Source organism: Elephas maximus, chromosome 10 (assembly GCF_024166365.1).
Source record: "Elephas maximus indicus isolate mEleMax1 chromosome 10, mEleMax1 primary haplotype, whole genome shotgun sequence".
NCBI classification, from domain to species: Eukaryota; Metazoa; Chordata; class Mammalia; order Proboscidea; family Elephantidae; genus Elephas; species Elephas maximus.
The window spans coordinates 112,798,254-112,824,534 of NC_064828.1; the positions used below are offsets into that span (position 1 = coordinate 112,798,254).

The 26,281-nt window shown below is 47.5% G+C and overlaps 1 protein-coding gene across 4 annotated transcripts in view; it reads right to left on the reverse strand.

Annotated features, from left to right (window-relative positions):
• Positions 1–26,281, reverse strand: part of WDR25 (WD repeat domain 25) — a 173,140-nt gene that overhangs the window by 7,963 nt on the left and 138,896 nt on the right. For all 4 annotated transcript variants that reach the window (XM_049899621.1, XM_049899620.1, XM_049899618.1 and 1 more), the window contains exon 5: positions 1–74. This exon is cut by the window's left edge and continues 97 nt beyond it. In XM_049899621.1, the coding sequence (XP_049755578.1) occupies positions 1–74 (74 nt within the window). The remainder of the gene's footprint in view (positions 75–26,281) is intronic.

Consider the following 26,281-nt stretch of genomic DNA (forward strand, 5'->3'; position numbering starts at 1 on the left):
AGAAACTCAGAGCCTTCCTGGAGGAAGAGTATGTCTAGGGTCTGCTGGACAGTTGCCTTGTAGCCTCTCACCACCTGCAAGAGTAGCCCTGTCATGATGATGGCCAGGCGCCCAGCCCCTTCTTCCCCACCAGGTAGCCCCTGAGGCTCCAACCCCATCTGACCGCCGCCCCACGTCCCCAGCCCTGCACCTCTACTGGCACCTGGGCCCCTTGAGATGCGACGGGCTGAGGAGTACACTAGGGGAGGCCCACGCCCTGCCCAGGGGGACCTAAGTGGGTAATGACACCCCTAAGTCCTGGGTGTGAAAATGTCACATAATCCACAGCTCACAGGGTCCCGGCCTGCTGTCCCCAGGGGAACACATGTCATGCAGGGAGCAAGTGGCCTTGGAGACCGTAACCAGAGCCACGAGAGTATATTTCAGCTTTGAAGACACTTTTTATTTTCTTAGCATCATCATCAATATTTCACAGGCTTTTGTCTCGTAAACTAACGTTATGAAGTACCAAGCAGTTGTTTTTCTTTCTCTGGGGCCTTGTATCACATTCAACATTCATTCCAAAATAACTGGCTTTGGGAAAGGGGGTTTTGGCACCAGGACTAATAAATACCTCTGCTTAACAAAATTGTGGGTGACGCTAAGTCGAAATAACAGGCCACGTCAGAAACTCTGGGCGCAGGAGCTGTCAGGGGCTGGCCAGCTTACCAGCAGCTGGGTCGCCACCATGTGGCAGCCACACGCACACAGCCCTGGGTCCCTCAGTCCCACCCACTGTGAAATCAGCCAAGTCTTGACCAAAAAAAAAAACAAACCCTGGAATTCACATCCTTTCAAATTTTGTACGCAAAGTGAGACACTTCCTAGCGGTCTCTTTTAAATGTGCCTAAGAATGAGCATTAAGCACAGCGCTCCGGAACTTCACTTAAGGTGGGGATGTTTTGAGATCCATTCTCCAGTTCTCCAGATGAGGAAGACTGAGGCTCTGAGAGATGGAGGGATTTGTCCAAGGTCCCATGGCCAGGGTATGGTGGAACTGAATCCTGACAACAAGGCTGAGCCTCTCAACATCCCGGCTGCTTCCCTGGGGCCCATGCCCCACACTGGACAGGAGCTTGGGCCTGGCTGCCTGCCCGCCCTCCTCAATGACTAACTTTCCTGGGACTGTTCTGCCCCCTTGGGCCATGGCCGGGCCTCAGAGAGCACAGGCAACAGTGTGGGCTGTGCAGAGGGCCCCCCCCCTCCGCCCCCCCGGAGCTGGGGTGGGAGCTGGGGACTGGGAGCAGACAGGCCCATCGCCACAGTCCCCAACATCTGCTCTATGTGCCAGAGTTCACACGACTTCCTCTCACCCCCAAGGTGGTGACTGGAATCTACTTTGGAGGGGACCAGAAGGAGGGGAGGGGTGAGGAGGCAGAGGAGGATGAAGGGGGCAGAAGGGAGGGAAGGGAGCACCGCCCACCATCACAGCCTGGAGCAAACTTTCTGAATCCATCACTCCTTCCCAGGCTCACCTCTCTAGACCACCCCCAACCAGCCACCCAGGACCTCCGTGCACCTAGACCACACCAGGCCTGAACACCATCTCCCCTTCTCCTGAAGCCCTCTCCACCCACAGTTCAGGTGAGGAGCAGGGAGTCCAAAGGTGGCCAGGTACGAATGCCAGAAGAGAGGAGTACATCTGGCCCAACACAACCCTGGGTGTGGCCTGTCCACTGAGTGCTTCCCCTCACTGGCAGAGGGCACACAGAAGCCCACAGAGGCTGGCAATGAGCATCTGTGCACAGGCAGGTCCCATGGCCAGGTCCTGGCTCCACGGCAGAGCTGTAGGCCCCACAGACAGGGCCAGGGCCCCAGCAGGGCTCAGGAACCCACTGACCCAGGGAGGGATGGAGAAGGACGAGGGCCCCGGCCATCTGCCCAGCCCCTGGCTGGGGTTTACACAACAGTCTCATGGTGCGAGGGGCTCTTCACAGAGTGGGCTGATGGCCCTGAGAAGCCACGCGCCAGGTGCCATGTCCGTGAGTGGCACAGCCACCTGACCGCAGCGGGGTCTGCCTCCTGAGGCAGACTTCTCGAGGGGAACAGAAGCTGTAGTTTTGTGCGTTTTCTGAGAATGGATGGAATGGCCGATTCATCAGGGCCTTGTAAAAGTGAACAGCTGGGAAACCAGCCATGTTAGGGGTGACTCTGCCAATATCCTGCATTAAGTGGGAGGCTGACCTTTGCAGAGGCTGGGGGCATGATCTACTTGCTTTCACAACCGCGTGTGCCCAGGAAAGAGCGGAGCCACTTTCGTGTCTAGCTGGTGGGTTTTATGGCAACCTTAATTACACTGACAGCTGGCGCGTCCCATCCCAGGGGCGTGGGACAGTGCTGCCTGGGTCTAACTAGCTGGATCCGACAGCAAGCCTCACCGGAGCTCTTCTGGCCACTGGGCCTCTGTCAGGTAAGCGGACACAGGGCCAAAGCTGTGTGAAAGCAGAGGACATGTGCCGTGACACACACGTGACATCCAAAACTCTGCCGCACTCAGTCCTCCGGCAGCCCCGAGAACTCTGGGCTGCCCTGATTTGTCTGAAGGCAGAGCCCCCCTTCCTTGGGTCCCTGCTCCTTCCAAGTGCGTGGGGCTGAGGCAGGGACTGGGCTGGCTGACTTACTATGTGTGGCTGTGGGACAGCCCCAATGGGCCTGGACTGGATCACAGCAGAGCCTCTAAGTACTGCCAAGCCTTAGAAAGAGGGGCTTGGGGGGGAGGGCACCAAGCAAACCCTCACCCCAACCCAAACCTAAATGAAAGGAGGAAGGGTCACTATTCTGGCTCCCAGGGGACCCTGTGTTCCCTCAGCCAGCTGCCTCGCCACCTGCCTACCCTGTATGCTGCCTCTCACACTTCTGGGTCTCCCAGCACCCAGGCTGGACACTGCAGGCATTAAAAAAAAAAAAGCCCCAAACCAAACCCATTGCCATCAAGTTGATTCTGACTCATAGCAACCCTATAGGACAGGGTAGAGCTGCCCCATAGGGTTTCCTAGGTTGTAATCTTTACAGCAGCAGGCTGCCACCTCCTTCTCCTGCAGAGTAGCTGGTGGGTTCAAACCGCCAACCTTTCAGTTAGCACTTGAGCGCTTCACCATTGAGCCGCCAGGGCTCTGTAAGGGTGGTTGAATTAACAGCTGGGTAAATGAATGAATGAGCACATGAATGGGCAAAGAACAAAGGACCACAACTATGAAAAGCAACAACCACGGGCCTCAGGCCCCCAGCAATGTCCCAACACTTGGGGCTGAGGCAAGACACCCAGCTGTGCCTCTCGCTCCACAGGACCCCTCGAGGAGATGACACTCATCCACAGGTACTTCCCATGGCCCTGAAACAGAGACACAGGAAACTAGACCCCTTAAGGAGCCCCAAGGCCATGGGGGGTGGGGGAGGCAAAGGGAGTCTCAACTCTATGTGGCATCACCACAGACCCCCAGTCACAGGTGTGGTGGGAGGAGGGGGTGGACTGGGGGCAAGCTGGGCAGGAGCACAGGCGGAGGCTTAAGCCCCCAGGCAGGCAGCCTGGTACTGAAGCCTGACAGCTTATTACCGGCTGCGTGACTCAGTCTCCACACCTGTAAAGTAGGGATAAGAACAAGGCCTGACTCTTAGGGAGTAAGCAGAGATGATGTGCCAGCTACACGCCTGACCCATGGTGGAGGATGCTCATGGTCTTCTCTTCCCAGAGAGGGGGGCAGAGTGCCTGGGGGCTAGCTAAGGGCCAGTCTCTAGGGTTTAAACTTCCCCAAGTAGAAGGAGCCAATTGTGTAGAACAAGATATGTCAAAAGTGCCCGTTGATAAATTCCAAAAGGATCAGAAATTTAAATAATAAAAAAAAAAAAACATAAAAAATATGAGAAGAAAACATGATTGAATTTCTCTTTAACCTGAGACTGGGAAAAACTTTCCCAGCTATGACTCTAAAGCCAGATGCAATAAGAGAAAAGACTGGTAAGTTTGACTACATGAAAATAATAGTAACAATAATAAAACACTTCTGGGTGGCGGAAAATACCATAAAGTAAAGAAAAAAGACAAATGACAAACTGGAATAAATATTTGCAACTTCTGTTAGAGGCAAAGGTCAGTCTCCCTAAAACATATACAGCTTCTACAAACAGAGGAGACAAGCCAGCAGTTCCACAGTAAAACCGGCCAGAGAAGTGAACAGAGCACATAAAAAGGGAGAAGTAAATGGCCTTTCGATCTTGCTCAAACTCGAGGAAAGCAAATTAAAATTGCACCGATAGCATTTCTTACCTACCGGATCAACTCAGGTTTGCCAGCACACCCCTTCAGGTGGCTGTAGAGACATCAGGTGCTCTGCATGCTGCAGACAGAAATGCAAAATGGTGCAGTCTTGCTGGAGAGGGTTTTGGTGGTATTGTGTAAAATAACATACAGGTTTTTACTTAGCAATATGCATGACCCACCAACCCCACTTTGAAGAGTTTATTCTAAAGCCCTGCTGGCAAATTCTCAGAAAGATATAAGGACAAGGCTATTAAAAGTAGCACTGCTTTAAAAAAAAAAAAAAAAAAAAACTGGAAATAACTCATGTGTCGCAATAAGGGGTGGGCTGGAATACTATGCAGCTGTGAAAAAGAACAAGGAGTCTCTCTCCTGCCATAGGTGATCTCCAGGATGTATTGTGGAGTGAAAAAAGTGGTAGGGGGAACGTGTGGGTAAAGTAAAAGAGCTGGTATCAATATGAGTGTGTTTGCTTACATTTAAAAAAACAGACAAATCAGAAACTTAAGTAATTAAGTAGGTAGACAGACAGACAAACAGATAAATGAGATTGCCTGTAGAGAAAGGGAGGGGACTGAATGGTAGAAACAGGGTTGAGTTAGAAGTTAGATCATTCCTCTAAGTGTAATCTTGTTTTGCACCTATGACTGTAGAACAGGGGTTACATATTTACAGAAAGTACTTGTTTTAGGATTTGTGGGCCTGTAACTGTAGCATATTCTTCTGTGTGTGTGCAATGTGTGCATGTGTGCGTGCGTGTGTGTGTGTGTGTGTGTAAAACCATTCTCAGCTGGAGGGTCCTACAGGAACAGGCCACAGACCAGATTGGGCCCACAGGCTGTAGTTTATCTACCCCTGCTCTGTTCTTGTTAGTTGCCATAATATTTTATAAAATCATAAAACTAATTAAAATATAAAAGCAATTTCTAAAATCTGAAAGAAAATGAAGCTAACCGTGTATTGAGCTGACAGGTTAACCACAGAGAGGATTTATCTGAAGACCCTTTAAAGCATAGTAATTCAATGGTAGGCCCTTAGTTGAATATACACATGTACCTAAAAACCGTTAATTTGATGGTAGATCCCTAAATGGATACATATGTTGTTGTTAGGTGCCATTGAGTCAGTTCCGAGTCATAGCAACCCTACGCAAGACAGAAGGAAACACTGCCCAGTCCTGCGCCAGCCTTACAATCATTGTTATGCTTGAGCTCATTGCTGCAGCCACTGCCTTAACACAATTTTTTTTTTGTATATATTGATGCTATATATTTTGTATATATTGATGGGATGACTGGATACAATTTAAGATTTTTGGCAGTTCTTTTTGTCTAGTATTATTATCTCCAGATGGATATATATATATGGGTATATTTATATAATATGGATATAATATGTATAATAACATATAATATATTATATATAATTTGGATATTATATATATAAAATACAGATATATTTTATATATATATCCATCTCCAGATGGACATGTATATATAATAGACAAAAAGAACTGCAAAAAATCTTAATTATATCCAGTCATCATATTGTTAGCATCAATATATACCAAAAAAAAAATTGTGTTAAGACAGAAATAAAAATCTTCAGTATAAAAGAGATAAGGTATAAAATCAAAGAAGGGAAAATCCTGTAATTCTGAACTTGAATTGGAAAAACCAGTATGAACAATAATGTACTTTTTCTTGACAACATAACAACAAAACTAATCCTAGTGAACAATGGGTTTGGTTCTGGGTTTTGTTAGTGAGCAATGGGTTTGGTTTGGGGTTTTGGTTAGTGAGCAATAAATGGGTTTGGTTCTGGGTTTGGGTAGTGAGCAGTGAGCAACCATAGCACCCAGACTGTGGTCTCTAATTACCACTTGCCCCTAAAAGAAAGCAGGGACCCTTGGAGATATGGCTGATTCCAAGTTGGGGGCACAAACATGTAAGATGGGCCTGAAACACCTTGTCAGACATGAAAGGAAGGCTTCTGAACTCATTTCATAACCGGCTCAGAGAAAAGACAATCTGGGAACTTCAGTAATGTTGGCAGAAGGAATCAAGAAAACCAAAAATGGATCATGTATTTAAAAAAAAAAAAAAAAAACAACAACTATTTAAAGGTAATGAAAAGCATCCAAAAGCATATAAAATATGAAGGAGACTTTATTCTAAAAGGAACTGCCACTGGAAGAGGTAAGAATTGCAAATTTGTGGCTTTCTGGTCTGAAGCATTTGTCAACCCCCGTTAATATACCAGGAGAAAAATGCAGCCTTACCAGCTCAACATGCCAGAAAATCGGAGTTTAGGCTGAAAAATCAACTGGAAGCTTAAAGGGGAAATCCTGGCAATGACAGAGCCACAGGAGGAGTGAGGCCTCAACTCAGAAAAAACTCCAGCCACTTCCTTGACTCCTGGCTAATCTACAATCATACAGGGGGAATCCAAGAGGCCTAGCAAAGAAGTAGGCAGAACCCGAGAGGTATCTACTGCTGAAAGACAGGGCTGCACTGGGAGAGGACACCTGCCAAACAGGAGCCACTCAGGTGGCAGAAGCCTGAAGTAAAGCGTACTTCGTTGATCGCGCTTGCTTTACGGAGCTTCACACATAACTGCGTTTTTTACAAATTGAAGGTTCATGGCAACCCTGTGCTGAACTAGTCTCTTGGCGCCATCTTTCCAACAGCATGTGTTTGCTTCATGTCTCTGGTCACATTTTGGTAATTCTCACAATATTTCAAACTTTTTCATTATTACTGTATCTGTTATGGTGATCTGTGATCAGTGATCTTTGTTGTTACTATTGTAATTGTTTTGAGGCGCTACGAACTTCGCTCGTATAAGACGGCGAACTTAATAAGTGTTGTGTGTTCTGACTGCTTCACTGACTGGCCGTTCTGCCATCTCTCTCCCTCTCTTTGGGCCGCCCTGTTCCCTGAGACATGACAATATTGAAATTAGGCCAATTAATAACCCTACAATGGCCTCTAAGTGTTCAAGCGAAAGGAAGAGTTGCACGTCTCTCACTTTAAATCAAAAGCTAGAAATGATTAAACTTAGTGAGGAAGGCGCGTCAAAAGCTGAGACAGGCCGAAAGCTAGGCCTATGGTGCCAAACAGTTAGCCTAGTTGTGAATGCAAAGGAAAAGTTCTTGAAGGAAATTAAAAGTGCTACTCCAGTGAACACACAAATGATAAGAAAATGAAATAGCCTTATCGCTGATATGGAGAAAGTTTTTTAGTGGTCTGGATAGAAGATCAAACCAACCACAACATTTTGTTAAAGCTAAAGCCTACTCCAGAGCAAGGCCTTAACTCTCCTCAATCTATGAAGGCTGAGAGCGGGGAGGAAGCTGCAGAAGAAAAAAAAAAAAAAAAGTGAAGCTAGCAGAAGTTGGTTAATGAGGTTTAAGGAACGAAGCCATCTCCATAGCATAAACGTGCAAGGTGAGGCAGCAAGGGCTGACGGAGAGGCTGCAGGGAGTTATGCAGATCTACCATAACCGATGGAGGTGGCTGCACCCAACAGCGGACCTTCCGTGTGGATCAAACAGCCTGATGAAAACTTCCTGAAAAGGACTCCCCATTCTAGATGCCGTTAAGAAGATTCATGAGTCATGGGAGGTCAAAATATCAACATTAACAGGAGTTTGGAAGAAGTTGATTCCAAGCCTCATGGATGGCTTTGAGGGGTTCGAGGTTGGAGGGGGAGAAGTAATTGCAGATGTGGCGGAAACAGCAAGAGAATTAGAAGTGGAGCCTGAAGATGTGTCTGAATTGCTGCAATCTCACAATAAAACTTTAATGGAAGAGGAGCTGCTTCTTATGGATGAACAAAGAAAGTGGTTTCTTGAGATGGAATCTGCTCCTGGTGAAGGTGCTGTGAACACCGTTGAAATGACAACAAAGGACTTAGGATATTATATAAACTTAGTTGATACAGCAGAGCACGGATTGAGAGGATTGACTCCAATTCTGAAGTTCTACTGTGGGTAAAATGCTATCAAACAGCATCGCATGCTACAGAGTAATCTTTTGTGAAAGGAAGAATCAATCAATGTGGCTAACTTCATTGCCGTCTTATTTTAAGAAATTGCCACAGCCACCCCAGCCTTCAGCAACCACCACCCTGATCGGTCAGCAGCCAACAACATCGAGGCAAGACCCTTCACCAGCAAAAAGATTATGACTCGATGAAGGCTCACATGATGGTTAACATTTTTTAGCAACAAAAGCATTTTTAATTAAGGTATATATATATATATTTTTAGATATAATGCTATCACACACTTAAACAACTGTATAGTGTAAACATAACTTTTATATGCACTAGGAAGCCAAAAAATCTGTATGACTCTCTATTGCAGTGTTCACTTTATTGCAGTGGGCTAGAACCGAACCCACATTATCTCTGATATATGCCTGTATTAACAGAATGTAGGGGAAAAAATATAAATGCAGTAAAATCACTTGACAAAATTCAACACCAATACATGATAAAAACTCTCGGAAAACTAAGAATAGAAGTGAACTTCCTTAAACTGATATAGAACATCTATAAAAAGCTCACATCTAACACAAGATCCTAGGTGGTGCAAACAGTTAACACCTTAGCTGCTAACAAAAGGTTGCAGGTTTAAGTCCACCCAGAGGCACCTCGGAAGAAAGGCCTGGTGAACTACCCCTAAAAAATCAGCTGTTGAAAACCCTAAGGAGCACACTCTACTCTGACACACACGTGGGGCCACCCTGAGCTGGTATCAACCACTGAAAACCCTGCGGAGCACACTCTACTCTGACACACACGGGGCCACCCTGAGCTGGTATCGACCACTGAAAACCCTACGGAGCACAGCTCTACTCTGACACACACGGGGTCACCATGAGCTGGTATCGACCACTGAAAACCCTACAGGGCACAGCTCTACTCTGACACACACGGGGTCACCCTGAGCTGGTATCGACCACTGAAAACCCTACGGAGCACAGCTCTACTCTGACACACACGGGGTCACCATGAGCTGGTATTGACCACTGAAAACCCTGCGGAGCACAGCTCTACTCTGACACACGTGGGGTCACCATGAGCTGGTATCGACCACCGAAAACCCTACAGAGCACAGCTCTACTCTGACACACACAGGGCTACCCTGAGCTGGTATTGACCACTGAAAACCCTGCGGAGCACAGCTCTACTCTGACATACGTGGGGTCACCATGAGCTGGTATCGACCACTGAAAACCCTACGGAGCACAGCTCTACTCTGACACACGTGGGGTCACCATGAGCTGGTATCGACCACTGAAAACCCTGCGGAGCACACTCTACTCTGACACACACGGGGCCACCCTGAGCTGGTATCGACCACTGAAAACCCTGTGGAGCACACTCTACTCTGACACACACGGGGCCACCCTGAGCTGGTATCGACCACTGAAAACCCTGTGGAGCACACTCTACTCTGACACACACGGGGCCACCCTGAGCTGGTATTGACCACTGAAAACCCTGCGGAGCACACTTCCATTTCAACACACATGGGGCTGTCGCGAGTTGGAACCAACTCCAAGGCAACTGGTTTGGGGTTTGTTTTTTTTTAACATGAAATACTTAGAAATAAATTTGATACAATATGTACAACATCAAACACTGGAAACTACAGAACACTGATGAGAGAAATTAACGAAGAGCTGCTGCCAATTCTATCGGAGCCCTGGTGGCTCAGTGGTTCAGCAGTTCGAATCCACCAGTCACTCCTTGGAAACCCTATGGGGCACTTCTCCTCTTTCCTGTAGGGTCGCTATGAGTCAGAGTCAACTCAGCTGCAATGGGTTTGGGTTTTGGTTTTAAGTAAATGGAGAGATATACTATGCTCACAGATCCATAGACTCAATATTGTTAAAATGTCAATTTTCCTCAAATTGATCTTGGACACAATCCTAATCAGAATGGCAGTAGACTTTTTAATAGAAACTTGCAAGGTGATTGTAAAATTGAAATCAGAATACAAAGAATCTAGAGTACCTAGAACAATTCTGAAAACAAAATGCAGTAAAAAACTGTGAAATTTCTAGAAGAAAACAGAGAAGAAAATCTTTACAACCTTGGGGTAGGCAAACATTTCTTAGATAGAACATAAAAAGGATGACCTATGAAATAAAGAATTGATAAGCTGGACTTTATCTCAATTAAAATCCTTTACCTTCAAAACACATCATTAAGAAAACGAAAAGATAAACCAAGGAATGGTATGCGTGAGAGAGAGAGATGGAATAGACGCAGATGAAATATACAAAATATACAAAGAACACTTAGAACTCAACTTTTAAAAATTTTAAATAAGCAAAAGTTTTTAACAGACCTTTCACAAAAGAAGATACCCAATTGACCAACAGCCATCCAAAAGATGTCCAACATCATTAATCATCAGGGAAATGCAAATTAAAATCACAGTCAGATACCACTAAACACTTGCGAGAATGGCCAAGATGAAAAAGACTGACACCACCAAGTGCTGATAATAAAGCGGAGCAACTGAAACTCTCCTCCACTGCCGACAGGAACATAAAAGGCTACAATCCCTTTGAAAACAGTTTGGCAATTTCTTCTAAATTTAAATAGACAAACACCATACCACCTAGTGCCCTGGTGGTGCAATGATCGACAGCTCAGCTGCTAACCAAAAGGTCAGCAGTTTGAATTCACCAGCTGCTGGTTAGAAACGCTGTGGGCAGTTCTACTCTTTGCTATGGGGTTGCTGTGAGTTGGAATCGGCTTGATGGCAACAGGTTCGTTTGTTTGTTTTTTAAAGTATTTGTTCTTGTTCATGAATGTCTGTAGTGGCTTTATTTATAATAGCCCTGAACTAGAAACAACCAAAAGGCCATCAACAGGTAAATGGGTAACTAAGGGTGGTATGTTTCCACAACAGACCACTACTCAGCAGCAAAAAAGGCGCAAACACTGACACATACAACAATGTGGACGAACCTCAAAAACACGCTGAGTCGGAGCAGCCAGGCACGAAAAGGAGTCGCTGCGGTGTGAGTCCCGTCACGTAATACAGCCTAGAGACGCAAACTGCTCGCTAGTGGCAGCAAGCAGACGGCCCGAGAAGGATTTACTGCAAAGGGGCAGAGGGGCCTTTTCAGATGAGGGAAGAGTTCTGCGCCTTGACTATGGTGTGGTTCCCCAGACGTACACATCCGTCAAACCTAATGGAATTGTGCAGTCTTAAATGGGTGCCAGTTTATTGTACACAATTACATGTTAGTAAAGCTGATTTAAAAACAACAACTCAAGAGCTTGAAGAGGCTCCTTGTCATTAGGTGCCATCAAGTGGATTTCAACTCACAGCGACCGTGTATACAACAGAACGAAACACTGCCTGGTCCTGTGCTGTCCTCACAATCGTTGTTATGCTTGGGCCCACTGTTGCAGCCACTGTGTCAGTCCATCTCATTGAGGGTCTTCCTCTTTTTCGCTCACCATCTAGTCTACCAAGCAGGACGTCCTTCTCCAGGCACTAGTCCTCCTGACAACATGTCCAAAGTACTTGAGATGAAGTCTCTCTCACCATCCTCGCTTCCGAGGAGCAAGTGGCTGTACTTCTTTCAAGACAGACTGAAGAGGCTCACTCACCACATACAGGGCAATTTAAGCATCAGAATCATAACAGTCACAATTTATGGCCACTTATCAAATGTTTCTTAAAAAAAAGCAAACCTTGAGTTCATGATGATATATTTTTTAAAGTAAAACAAAACAAAAAACTATTTAGTCATCTTTGGAGAATGCTGAGGAAACAACTCATTATTCTGAAAATTGGTAAATAAAGGAAAAGAATCAAGTCTTTATCCCTCCTTTCCCGTCCTCAGGGTAACTAAGGTTAAGCAAGGCTTTCTTTATAGAAGTAGCCCAGTATTTTGCAACCCCTAATGAATTCATGAAAGGAGTCCTGGTGGTATAGTGGTTAAAGTGATTGACTGCTAACCGAAAGGCCAGCGGTTCAAAACCACCTGCGGCTGCATGGGAGGAAGATGAGGCAGTTAGCTTCCATAGAGATTTACAGCCTTGGAAGCCCTATGAGGTTGCTATGAGTCAGAATCGATCGATAGCAGTGGGTGGGTTAATGAATTCGTAGATCTAGGCAATGCTCATTAGTAACTGCTAAAAGCAGTAGGTAAAAAGCTGATGGAAAAGTTTGTAACGGAGATCAGGCTGACGACGCTTGACTGCCCTCATCAATCACAACATCACGAGAAGTGGTTTGACCAGACACTTCTGCCTCCTGACAGACGTACACACCACCAGCCTCAAGCTGTTCTTGCCAAAAAAAAAAATGAACCTGAATCTGATCAAATATTCTCCGGGGGAAAAAAAATAACAAATCTGAATCTTATCAAGCCTCTACATTCACAACACTCAAAAACTGGTCTGTGGACTAGCAACTTCTGTGTTATCCGGGAACTTGTTGGATATGTACCTTCTCAGGCCTACCTCAGGCCACCAACCAGAATCAGACTCAGAAGCTCCACGTTAGAGTGGGAGAAGCACTGCCTGGGTGAGAGTACCAGTTCTCAGACATGCAGGGAACAGAGAAACGAGTTAAAGGATACCGCAGGGGTGCAAGCAGGGAAATCCAGGACAAACAGCCAATTTGCTCTCCAATGGACAAGGTATAAGGAAAGCAAGGAAGCAGAGAGAATTACAGATTAAACAAGACTTAAGGGACTTATCAACCAAATGCTTGGACCCTGATTTGAACCAGACAGCTCTTTAAAACAAATTATGAGGCAATCAAGGAGATTTGAACACAAATTGGCTATTTGACATTATTAAGGAATTACACTAAACTGTTAGAAGTCATAATGATATTATAATTTGCTAAGAGAAGAGTCCTTATCTTTTAAAGAAGCGAAGTATTTACAAATGAAATGATAGGATGTCTGAGGTCCAAAATAACCCAGTGCAGGGGGAGGGTAAGGAGGGAGAAGGCTTTGGGAAAATGGGTGGGTTATACACACAACCAGCTTGGCCATAAATTTATAATTGCTAAAACGGGCTGCTGGCTGTGCGGAGGCTCATTAGTCTCTCAACTTTTGTATATATTTAAAGTTTTCAAGAATAAGAAGTTTCTTTAGCGTACTCAGTAGAGAGGAAGGAGTTCCCGATGCTAACACTTCTTAATTCTTTCAGCTGGGCCTCAAATAACAAGTAAAGTGGGACCAGCTGACACCGGGCAGTAGGTACAGAGCAGACAGAATGAAAGGGGCAACTCGGCCACGGCAGCAGACAACTTCCCGTTTGTCCAGAGCCCAGCCCGTCCCGCGATGGGGTCCCGGCGGTCTTCGGAGGCTGTTGCATAAGCAAAGCTAGAGAGCTCCGATTCTCCTGCCTAGGTGCTGTGGTTTCTATAGAAACCACCATAGAAATGATATTTCAGAGAGCACAAAGCGTCTCCACTGGCCTCCACCGGCTTTGTTCACACTCGCCCATCAGCATCCAACATGCAGCCTATCAAAGTGGCCCTCCCGGTTCACTTTTAAAATAGGTACGGCTCATTATGAAGCACCTGCTCTCAAATGTTTCCAAGGAAACAGAGGCCCCAAGACACCCTTCTCTAAATTCATTAGCATTTAACGCTCCTTAATGAGGCTTAAAGATGGCGTACTTTAATAACCGTATGCTGGGAGGACACCTTTACCTTTAACATTTAAGTGTAATTGATGAACTGGCTCAGGCTCCCAGCGGAGACTTCCTTAAAGGGCCACATCAGGAGCATGCTGGGCCTGGGCCTGTTTGTGCCTGGGGAGGGGTCCCGGGGCTAGAAGTCTCCCTTGAGGCATTTAGCTTTGGGCTACAACCTAAAAATGGTCAGCGTGGAGGCCCTTCGCTGGCCAGTTCTGACAGCCAGGCTAACCTTGTTTCCTATCCCTCCTCTCTCTCTCTCATACACATGCACACACACGCACACAGCACTCCATCCACACAAACCTGTCACCGTTCCCTAACGTGTCACACTCTTTCGTGCCTCTGTGCTTTGTACACGCCATTCCTTATGCTTAAAATGTCCTGCCCCAACTTGCTGCCTAGAAAACTCCTATGCATCCTTTAAAACCCTCTGCCTACTAAGCCTTCACCCCATATGTGCCAAGCAGGATCATCAGCTCCTTCCCCTGTGAGCCTTTCATCACTCCTCCACAGCAGCTCCCATCACACTGCACTGTCACTATCCCTTAGGGTTTGTTCCCTCAACCCTGTGAGCTCAAGGTGTGGGGCAGGGAGGCTCCACCACAAGCCAAACAAAACCCATTGCCAACGAGTCAAATCTGACTCATAATTAAACAAGTGTGTGTCAAGTCAGTTGATAAAGACAGCTAAACTGAGCAGTCCCAGGACACAGTAGGAGCCAGCAGGCGGGGGGCAGCCTGTAAGTTCTCTGGGGCTGCCCAGCCCCTCTGAACCCAGAAGACTGAGGTGACGGGTCACAGCATGAAGGCCTCGGCTGGGCTGGGCAAGAGTTTCGTGGCTAAAGCATAGGCGTTTCTGCTCCACAAAGGCCACTAGTGGTCATGGGGTGTGGGGAAACTGAGGGACAGAGAATGGGGGGCCTCAGGCCAGGCCACACAACCAGAAGAGCAGAGAATGGGGTACCTAATGTGGGGAGCTGGGGAGAGTGGGGAAAAGGGTTGTGAAATCGTCCCCTAGACAACTCAGATAGGAGGCCGGCGACATCTGTCCAGGGTTGGCAAGAAGATGGGGGTCAGCGCAGTGAGGGGATTCTTCCTGCCCCTCCCTTGTCTCAGGCACTTTCACTGGATCCATGAACATCAGAACATCCCCCAAGGGCAGCCTTCTTGGGTGTGAGCCACACTACACAGCCTGAAGAGCTGGCTGGGGAGGAAGGGGGCAGGTGCTAGGGCCCAGGCCTAGGGGCAGACCACAGCGGGGCACTGGGGAGAAGTAGCCAAGTGGGATTCACTCTCCAGGAGCCCCCAGAGAACCACCCTCACTCCCCACCCCCACTGGCCCTGAGCGGCCCCTCCCTCTCTGTCTAGAGGGCATTTACTGGCCAGCTCCCCCGTGTGGGAATCAGGACCGCAGACAGCTCCTGGGCACCCTGGGCTCTGCTTCCTGTCTCCGTGTACCCTACGGTCCTGTCTCAGGTTCTCCACACATTCTGAGCTCCACGCTTATTCGGCAATAATTTATTCATTTCCCTGTGTTAAAATTTAATCAAAGACACAGAAGAATGCATAACAGAGCTTCTGATCAGCCCAAGATGACCTGTGTTACCACAGTGGGTTAAAACATTCTCCGCCAAGAGCACAGGCAATTGACATTTTGTTCAGGCATGCTGTCTGGCTGGGGGAAATGTACAGTCTCGGCTCAGCTTTCAGCCAAACTGAGAACACCTCACAGTTGCCAGCTACTACGAAGCAGTGGAGGACAGGACCCTGTTGTAAGCATCGTCTGAGAAATCCCAGATGGCAAGTAGCATTTATGGAACACCTACTATGTGACACACACCTGTGTGCCAGATGCTTTACCCATGGCCTCACTGAATCCTCCTGATTGCCTTGGGAAGTCAGGGTTATACCCCACTGTACAGATGAGGAAACTGAGACTCAGAGTGGTGACATGCCCCACCCACAGAGCCAAGGTCATGACAATCTGTTCCCGACATCCGCACCTGACCCCCCCCCCCACCACCCTGTAGCATGCAGCACGAGGCACAGGGTAGCTGCTCAATTAGTGCTGGCTGGATTTGAATCGAATCTGAGTATCCCCACAGAAAACCGCCAAGTTGGAGGCTGTAGATTTTTAAATTATGGATACAGAACACGACGGAAAGGGAGAAAAAGCAGAGACAATTACATATGTATCTACACTGCTGATCCTCTCAAGTGAAAACTGGTTTTCCTCGCTTGATAATGAAGCCAAGAATTACAGTTCGATTTTAACAACACGGTTAGCCCCAAGACTGGGATGCTGAGGAGCCCCAGGGCCCCCATGCCACAGCGACATGGGCCAGCACCTCCTCCTGCATCCCCATCCTCAGGAGGCAATGGGGTCATGGGCAGAGGCTCAGTCTTCCTCTGGACAAGAGCAATGGACGCTGTGGGGCTTACTTGCATGGGCCAGAGTCCAAACTGTGGGGCCCCAAAACACCAGGCCTTGCTCAGCCTGCCTCCGCCCCGCAGGGCAGTGAGAAGGGGAGCTGTCTGATGAGACAGCAGGTTCAATGGAGCAAAGGCGGCTTCATGGTGAACCAGCCTTGAACTGGGCCACAGGCACACCCTATGCCCAGCATGCCTCTATCTGTCCACCTCCCTGCCCCTGTGCCCACCCCCACCCCATGCCCAAGGCCAACCTTAGCACCCCCGGCCCTGGAGGAAGGAGGCTGAAGAGAATGAGCTCCTGCCTCAGGCCACGACACTGAGGCAGCCAGCACCTGGCGGAAGAGGAGAGGAGGGCAGGGTTCCTCCAGGCCCAAGTGGGCCCTGAACCACCCCTCTGGAAGGGAGCATGGGAGAGCCCCCCACCGTGTGCCTCCTCCTGTGTTCATACCCCACAGGCACATGCATTGTCCCACCAGATTGGGTGTGGGAGCCTCCCATGTGTCATGCCCCTTCTCCTCCTTGGTGGACAAGGGGACTCAAAGGGCCCTGCCTGGAGGACCATGCCGCCCTGCTGCCTGGGTGGGGCCTGAGCAGGCACAGCTCACTCTGCAGAGCAGCCCAGCTCTGCAGTTCTGGCCTGGGCCCCAGGACTCCCAGAGGAGGATGAGAGCACTGGACTTGGAGCCAGGGCAGGCCTCCGGTGCCAGCCCTGCCACACCTGCTGGAGGGGCTCTGGGTGTTCACGCCCCATCTGTGACTCTGAACTGGGATGAGTTTTCCTGCCGCTCCTGCCCGTGGTAACTGAGAGGGCCACACTGGTAGCGGCATGGCTGCATCCTGCAAACAACAGGCCCCTTTGGCTTCGTGACTATTGTGAAAAGTCCAGCAGCTTACAAACTGGAGGTTCTGGACACGGCATACGGATGAGCAACCCCTGACTGACAGAGCTGTGCTCTGGGGCGTGTGCCCAGGACTCCTCCTGAGAGGAAAAGGCACCTGCTCTGAGAAGCCTCTCCAGGCCCTCCAGATCACCCACTCCTCCTCTGGTGGGGATCCCACTCCCCAGTGCTGGTACCCTCCATTGGCATCATGGGGGTCCCTCTGTCTACCACCAACTGTACATGTCCAATCATTCTGCCATGCCTGACTCCAAATACTGAGTTCTGTATACAGCAGACACTCAATAAATATATGGATACTGAGGTACTTGGCTAGCCTGACTAACAAGATCTGAGTGAACTGTAACCAGAACACACAAACTTCATATCCACGGCCCAGGATGGGGCACTGGGAGGAAGTGGGGCTCCCTGCTTGTCTGCCCGGGCGCCCAGCCCCACTTCCTTCCTGCCTCCTCCCCAGCCATCCCACCCTTTCCTACCCCACAGCCCATCTCTCTGCATCAGCTCCTTCCTCCCTGGATGGAGGTGAGCATTCTTAAGCTTCATCTGTGCTAAAAACAAGCACACCAACAAGCATACCCCATTCCTCAGGGTCAATGGTAATGAATCCCTTCTGGGAAGGAGGCAGGCAGGGGTATAGAGAACTTAGAAACCATGCACACTCTTTGAGCAAGTCCACCTTAGCGTTGTAATAAAGCAAACGGGATTTTTTATAAATACCCAATATCATAAATATTACAAATATGAGTAAATACATTATGGTATACTCAGTAATTATTAAAAATTATTTCATCCAGAACTTTTTAACAAAATGGGAAACGCTAATGATATTAAGTTGGGGGGAAATTATATAAAAATGTAAAATATAAATGCTTAAAAATTCTGGAAGGAGGGGTACCCACTGTCAGTGATAGTTATCACTGGGCTGAAATTTAGTGGGTTATTATCCTCTTCACATTTTCCTATTTTCCAAGCCTCCCACAAAGCACATATTTTACGTTTATAATACAAATAAATGTCTAGAGAACAAGCTCCTGGCCCAGCTCCCCCAAGCTTGCCTTCTACTCTCAAACAGTGGTCTGCACATGTACCCCTAGTTTTCCAACTGCCTTTTACACCCCTACCGTTGCATGCTGCTTGCCCTCCAAGGCCACAGAGTGGACCCCACAGCCTTCCCAAGTGACTCGCAGCCTGGTCAGCAGTGGGCAGGCCCCTCCAGCCCACCCCTCTTACAGCCACAGACAAGGCTCCCAGGACAGCCCTCCCGGCTGGCCAAGGTCTCTGGCTGCTCCTTTGCAAACTCCTCTTCACCATCTTCTTTAGAAAAAAAATGTCTCTATTGTTTGATTCATCAGAGTTAATACCTGCTCGTGGCAGGGAAGTCAAACAGCACCAAAAGGTGGACATGCTTGAATTGGTGTTTCCAAAAGATCACAGTCACTGAAGCAGGGCAGATGGAAGAGGATGAGCAGTGAGCCAGACCCACATACCCAGGAAAGAGGCCATGGGGATGGAGAAAGCATGGACTTTAGAACAAAAACAGGACCCAAAGTCATCAGGCAGGGGCCCAGCCTGAGGGGAAGGGGCAAGGGTGCCTTGGTTCACGTTAGAAAAAGACCTCATCAGAGGCCATCCATGCCAGGGGCAAGGCTTCAGCCCCACCCATGCCCTAGGCTGGGTGCCCATGTGCAGTGCGCAACCTGTGCAGCCTCATGTGCTGGTCCCCACAGAGGAAACCACAGGTACTGGAGTGGCAGGGGAGGGAAACCCCAAAGCTGCTGCTAAGGTTTCTGACTTGAGGAGGTGGCTGGGTGGGCGCTGGTGCCAAGAGCCCGGCAAGAGGTGTTTCTGTAGCTTCTCTGAATCCTGTAAACTAGGAAGATGCTCTGCACGTAGCAGGTGCTCGGAAAGTGCTCAATGAATAAATGAGTGGGGCGAGCCAGACATCCAGACCTTTCAAAAAAAAAAATTTTTTTTAAGCCAAAGACTATAATTAAAAACTGAGAAATTGCTAGCTGTAAAAGGGGCACACAGAGGGGTGAGGAGAGACATCCACCCCTCATTTCCTCTCTGAATGCGGAGTAACGAGTGGACCACTCAGCACAGCCTAATTACAGGATTCGGCATGCCATCCCCTCATCACTGCCTGTCACCTCTCCGAGCTCACAGGCCAGATCTGCTAACGAGCGTCAAGTGGTCCTCCTCAGGGTGGTGAGAAGAGGCTACAGCTGCCAGGAAGGCTGCCCACGACAGGGTGCAGGCAATAGCACCTGCTTGAGATGCAGAGCTATCACCAACAGGGTGATCTATAATGGGGGAGCTGTTTGTTGTGGCACAAATTTAAGTTGCCCAAACTTTCCTGAAGTCATAAAGACTTTTCAGAGTTACACTGTAGGCTGATGGTGGTTGGGGTGATTATTTATTCCAGAAACATTCACTGAGTCACCAGCCAGGCCACCACGTCCCCAGCCCTCGCAGGGCTCACAGCTTGTATGGGGACAGACAGGCCACCAAGCAGCTACAATAGATAATACAGGCTGAGTCAGGCTACGGGGGATGTGGGCATGAATACAGACTGGCTCAGGGGAGGGCTCACAGAAAGGAGCCATCAGTGGAGACCAGCAGGCCAGGTGGCATGTAGTTAGGCAAAGGGGAAATTCAAGGCAAAGGGAAAAATATGTTCAAAGGCCTGGGGCCAAGTTGGAGTGAGCCCACTATAGCCTCCGATTATAACTAAACCAGTTACGACTAAAACAGTGGATGGAACACAAAACACAACTACCTGGGGGCTCTAAAAGTAAACGAAAGCAGGTGAAGTGGGGAGAAGTCTCCAAGTACAGATGTGGAGAAGGAACTGTACAGAGGTGAACTCCTGTTTTCCTTTTGTTTTTTTCTTATCTTCTCTGATAGCTTTGATCTGAGGGCAGGCCTCCAGTGGAACTGTGGTGACAGATTCAACATGCATGAAGCAAAAACTGATAGGACTGAAAGGAGAAATACAAATCCACAATTATAGTTGGAGACTTCAACCTTCCCTTTCTCAATAATTGAGAGAACAAGAAGACAAAAAAATCAGCAAGGACAGATACAGAATTCCGGGACAACACTAACAACCAAGTTGAACAAACTGACACACATAGAATTCGCCACCCAGCAACATTAGATTACACGTTCTTTCCAAGTGCACATGGAACATTCACCAAAACAGACCACATTCTGGGCCGTGAAGCAAATCTTAACAAATTTAAAAGAGCTGAAATATATAAAATGTTTTCTGATCATAAAAGAATTAAACTAGAAATAAATAACAGAAAAATATCTGGAAAATCCCCACATATCTGAAAATTAAACAACATACTTCTAAGTAACATACAGGTCAAAGAGGAAGTCAAAAGACATTTTAGAACGTATTTTAAATTTAATGAAAATTAAAATACAACATATCAAAATGTATGGAGTACAACTAAAGCAGCGCTTAAAGGGCAATAGATAGCATTAAAGTGAAATGACTTAATTTACCACCTGTAGAAACTAGGAGGGAAAAAAAAAAAAGAACAAATTAAGCCCAAAGCAAGCAGAAGAAAAGAAACTAAAAAAAAAGAGCAAAACTGAAAACAGAAAAACAACAGAGAAAATCACTGAAATCTCTAGCCACACTGACTTAGGAAAAAAAAAAAAGGAAAGAAGACACAAATACCAATATCCAGAATGAAAAACGAGACATCACTACAGACCCTAAAGATATTAAAATAGTAAGAGAATATTACAAACAAGTTTCTGCTCATAAATTTTACAACTTAGAGGAAATTAACATATAATAAGTTCCAGGTTACAAACATAGTGATCCTATAGGACGAAGTAGAACTGTCCCATACAGTTTCTGAGGAGCAGCTGGTGGATTCGGACTGCTGACCTTTTGGTTAGCAGCCAAGCTTTAACTACTGCGCCACCAGGTCTCCTCAGACAACTCCTGCTTGCCCTTTAATGTTAAGTAAATTTGCCCTCACTTCGTAAAGATTGAACCAACCCTCACTCACAACAAATTCTTCATCACAACCACCTTCTCTTGCTGCGCGTGCAGATTTCACATCATTGAAAAGGCTTTGAGCCTTTTCCTGCACTGAAGTAAGGCTAAGTGAGAACCATACGCACCTGTTCTGACTTATGGACAAATTCTTAAAGGCACACTCAGGAATGGCTCTCATTTGTAACCTGGGGACTGCCTTTTTCTTTGAGCAACACAGACTACCAAAGCTCGCTTGTGAAGAAGTACACAATCTGAATAGTCCTACATCAACCCTCCAGGAGAACCGCAATGAGAGACTACATCACACCCACTAGGATGGCTACAATCAAAAAGACAGATAATAACAAGTGTTGGTGAGGACTTAGAAAAATTGGAACCCTCATGCACTGCTAGTGGGAATGTATAATGGTACAGCAACTTTGGAAAACAGTCTGGCAGTTCTTTAAAAAGTTGATCATAGAGTTACCATGTGACCCAGCAACTCTACTCCTAGGTATATACACAAGAGAAATGAAAACATACATCTACATAAAAACTTGCACACAAATGTTCAATGCTGCATTATTCATAAGAGCCAAAAAGTGGCAACAACCCAAATGTCCATCAATGGATGAACAGATAAAATGTGGTATATCCCTATGAGGGGCTATTATTCAGTCATAAAAAGAAATGAAGTACTCATAGATACTACAACGTGGGTGGCTCTTGAAAACATTATGTAAGTGAAAGAAGCCAAACACAAACAACCACAGATTGTGCAAGTCCATTTACTTGAAATGTCCAGAAGAGACAAACCCATAGAGGCATAAAGTAGAATAGTGGTAACCTAGAGCTGGCGGGTACGGGGAGATTGGAGGGTGACAATGAAAGGGCACAGGGTTTCTTTTTGGGGTGATTAAAATGTTCTGGAATTAGACGGTGGGGATAGCCATACAGCTCTGCTGACACACTAAAAACCACTGAACTGTACACTTTAAACAGGCAAACTGTATGGTGTGTGAATTATATCTCAATTCAACTGTTACTAGAACGAAGAACGAGCTTCGTGGATCAAGTAGATACATGAGACTATGTTGGCATCTCCTGTCTGGAGGGGAGATGAGAGGGTAGAGGGGGTCAGAAGCTGGCCAAATGGACACGAAAAGAGAGAGTGGAGGGAAGGAGTGTGCTGTCTCATTAGGGGGAGAGCAATTAGGAGTAAATAGCAAAGTGTATATAAATTTTTGTATGAGAGACTGACTTGATTTGTAAACTTTCACTTAAAGCACAATAATAATAAAAAAAAAGACCATAAAAAAGCTGTTACCAGAAAAACACTTAATAATGATTTACTTTAAAATATTTTAAGACAAAAATAACTACGGCATCAAACCCATGATATCTTAGATAGTATTAGTTATTGTGAGGCTAAAATATGTTTTCAAATAAAAAAAAAATTGTCAATCAATTTCAATAAAAATGTTAAAAAAGAAAACCTAGACAGAAGTGTTCAGTGTAGCATATAGCTTACTTTAGTAGCAAAATGTATTATAAAAGATTCATAAATTAGAACTATATGAATATGGTATTTATATCATTACTGGTCCAAATATTGTATTTAATCATTATAGGTCCAAAGAGCCTGCCTTATATTTTCTGATACACTCTGCTGCATTCCAAGTGTAAAGTCATCAAATGGGGCACTAGTGAAATTCTTGGGACATGGCCCTCTTGAGTGTTGTGAGGCACCTGTTCTCAGGCTCATGTGTCAGGTTTTAAAAGAAGTCTTCAAACCCAGCCCCAAAAAAAGTAGAGTAGGGTGAAACTGAAGAACAGGGTTAGGCTGGGCTGGCAGGCCTGGAAGGTTTGGAATTCCTTCTTGCCTGCCTCTGCCCAAAATTCTGGACATGCCAGGAGACACCCAGGGGCTCCCCCGCCTCCTGTGAAGGTAGCTAATGAGGCTGATAAATCCATCAAACATCAGAAGAAATGCTTGTTTACAGTGATGGGCTTCCACACTCCCTGTGAGCTGGTGCCTTGAGGACAAGGATGTGCCTAATAGGATTTTCTCACCCCATGCCCTGGCACAGTGCCTGGTGTGTGACAAGGGCTTGTAACCATTTGTGACACCGATAAATGAAATGTGCCCCCTTTCTGCAATAAGGAGAGGGGGGATTTGGAATAAGGTCCAAGCCCCTGCATGCCCCTGAGGTGAGCTGAACCCTTCCTAGACTATAGAGCGAGGCAGAAAGGCCGCGTCACGGGGCGTTGAGGTTGTGTCTCCCCTGCCACAGGGCTGAGGGGCCATCTGAGTGCAGAGCTACCCCATGCAGGCTTCTCCAAGAGCAGAACACACTGAGACTCTGAAGAGAGGGCTTAAAGGGCCTGGGAGTCGAGCCACAGGGTTCAAGGTCTTACTCCCCATGACCAACAAGCTGACCGCTCACTGTATGGGTTTGCACCTGTGCGGGCCTCAGTTGGCTTGCCTGTAGAATGGGCTGGCAGCAGCACTTAGCACCCCGCTCAGGCCTGCTGTGAGGGTGGACAAGCTGGAATGAGTATAAATGTAATGCCCAGCAGGTAACCTAGCATCAGGACAGGCTGCTTGAAGGGACTACAGACCACCCAGGACTCTGCACTGCACCCCCATTTGGCAGATGGGGATGATGGAGTCTGGAACAGACAAGGGGCAGCCACAAGCCACGCAGCGGGCAGTGGCAGTGCTCTTCTCCACACCAGCTGTCCAGGCCCCGTGCCCCACAGCTCGTCCTCCCTCAGCCTCCTGCTTCCATCTGCATAAAAAGTTTGATTGAGGCAAAACTTAGTTAGAATTGCAGAAAGTACACAGAGGCCAAATAAAAAGGCTTTTTAATATAAAATGGATGAAAGAGACAAATGGAGAGTAATCAAAACCTCATTAGGGCAAATAAGCAAACCGCCTGCAACACCATGAAAACGGATGACACTTTGAACCAAGTAGGACAAGCCACCAAGCCTTCCAGACAGCCACCACCATGGAATGCAAATTCCAGGTGGTCCCTTACTCACCCGGAGAAACCTACAAACCACGTGGGATTCTCACCATGCACCCAGACCTGGCTCCCAGGACCTGGTCCCCAGCTCTGGCTAGACATTGGCATCACCTGGAGTTTCCAAAAAGCCAGAGTCTCGGGGTGGGGGCCGGGCGACAGGCTGTTGTACGCTCCCTAGGCAGTTCAGATCCTGCACAGGTACATCAGCCCCGTCGACCTCACACCCCCAGCTCTTACTGTTCCCCTCCTTTACCCTTTCACAATGCCAGCAGCGGGGACAGATGAGCAAATTAATGAGTTGTGGCTCTACCAGCTGGGTCAATTACTCAAGGTTTTTTAAATTGGTCTGGTTAAGGCCATTAGTCATTCATGCGAATTTCTTTCCGAGGGCCTACTATGTGCTCACGAAGCCCTGGTGGCGCAGTAGTTAAGCACTGGGCTGCAAACCACAAGGTTGGTGGTTCAAACCCACCAGCCGCTCCGAGGGATAAAGATGTGGCAGTCTGCTTCCGTAATGACTTATAGCCTTGGAAACCCTATGGGGCAGTTCTACCGGGTCCTATAGGGTCGCTATGAGGTGGAATCAACTCGATAGTGATGGGTTTTTCTTTTTTTTTTTAACGGTACTACTACGTGCTCAGTACTATGCTGGGCGCTGGGAACGGGGCAGTAACTAGGCACAGCCCTCCCAGGGGGCCTAACACATACAAGTGAAGGGCTGTGATAACGGCTGAACGCAGGCCCTTCTGATGTCACCTGCACTTCAGGATAATGCCTGCACAGGGTCTGGGACAAAGGGCTGGAGGAGTTCAGAAACCGACTCAAGATATGGATATCAAAAGGCCCCTTTACAAACATAAAAAACAAAAAAGTAGAACAAGCATGAAATATTGATGATGCGTGTTAAACCAGCACCAGGGTGTGTGGAGCAAAAGGGAGCGGGCCTATCAGAGGCCATTTCCTGATGACAATCCCAGAGCAGGGGAGTCAGTGTGTTAGAGGACAAGCGGGGCCTGGGGAGCAGATGTAGCAAAGCCAGGGGCACCTGTGCCTCGTCTTCTGGGGGAGAGTAAGAGCAACATATCAGAAGGAATCACTCAGCCCCACCTGCTGCGTGCCGGCCCTGCCTGCAGAAAAGGCAGAGGAACGGGGCCACCAGAACCCAAGCTCGCCAGCTCTGGCAGCCACGTGTTCTAGGTCTTCCAAAGCTGCTCCACTGCCAGTACTTGGATCCAGCCTCAACTGAGAGGAAATTTGCTGAGGTTGGGATTCCATAATTTAGTTTTGCAAAAGGGTGATTTGCTAAGCGTGCGGTATGATTTCATTTTTAACCCTCTTTAAAGTTCTTTTCACAGATTCGATTCATGATGCAAGGGGGGAAATTTTCTCCTTTTATGTATCCTAACTTGATTAAGAAGCCCTGGTGGCACAATGGTTAAAGTGCTCAGCTGCTAGCCAAAAGGTCGGTGGTTCAAACCTGCTAGCTACTCTGCAGGAGTTAAGGCCTGGTGATCTCCTCCTGTAAAGATTACAGCCTGGGAAACTCTATGGGGCAGTTCTACCCTGTCCTGTAGGGTCGCTGTGAGTCAGAATTGACTCAAGAGCAACAGCTTTTTCTTTTTTTTTAATGTTTGATTCGAAGTACACTGTCATGTTAAAGCGAGTCTTAAGGTAACTACCCTGGAGTATTTGCAGCAGTGCTGGTGGGCCCCAGAGGGCTGGTCTTATACTTCTCTGAAAGTCTACAGCTTCCACTGAGACTGGGCACTGGGCTGGGCTTGCAATGCTGGGCATGCGCGAGGCCAGAAACACCGTCATCTACCTCACTCTGGGGACCACGTCAAGAGCTGTGGCATCCACCACCCCACACCTCGCCTGGCGCCTGGTCTCCCGAGTCCTCTTGCCTCTGTCCACACTTCTGG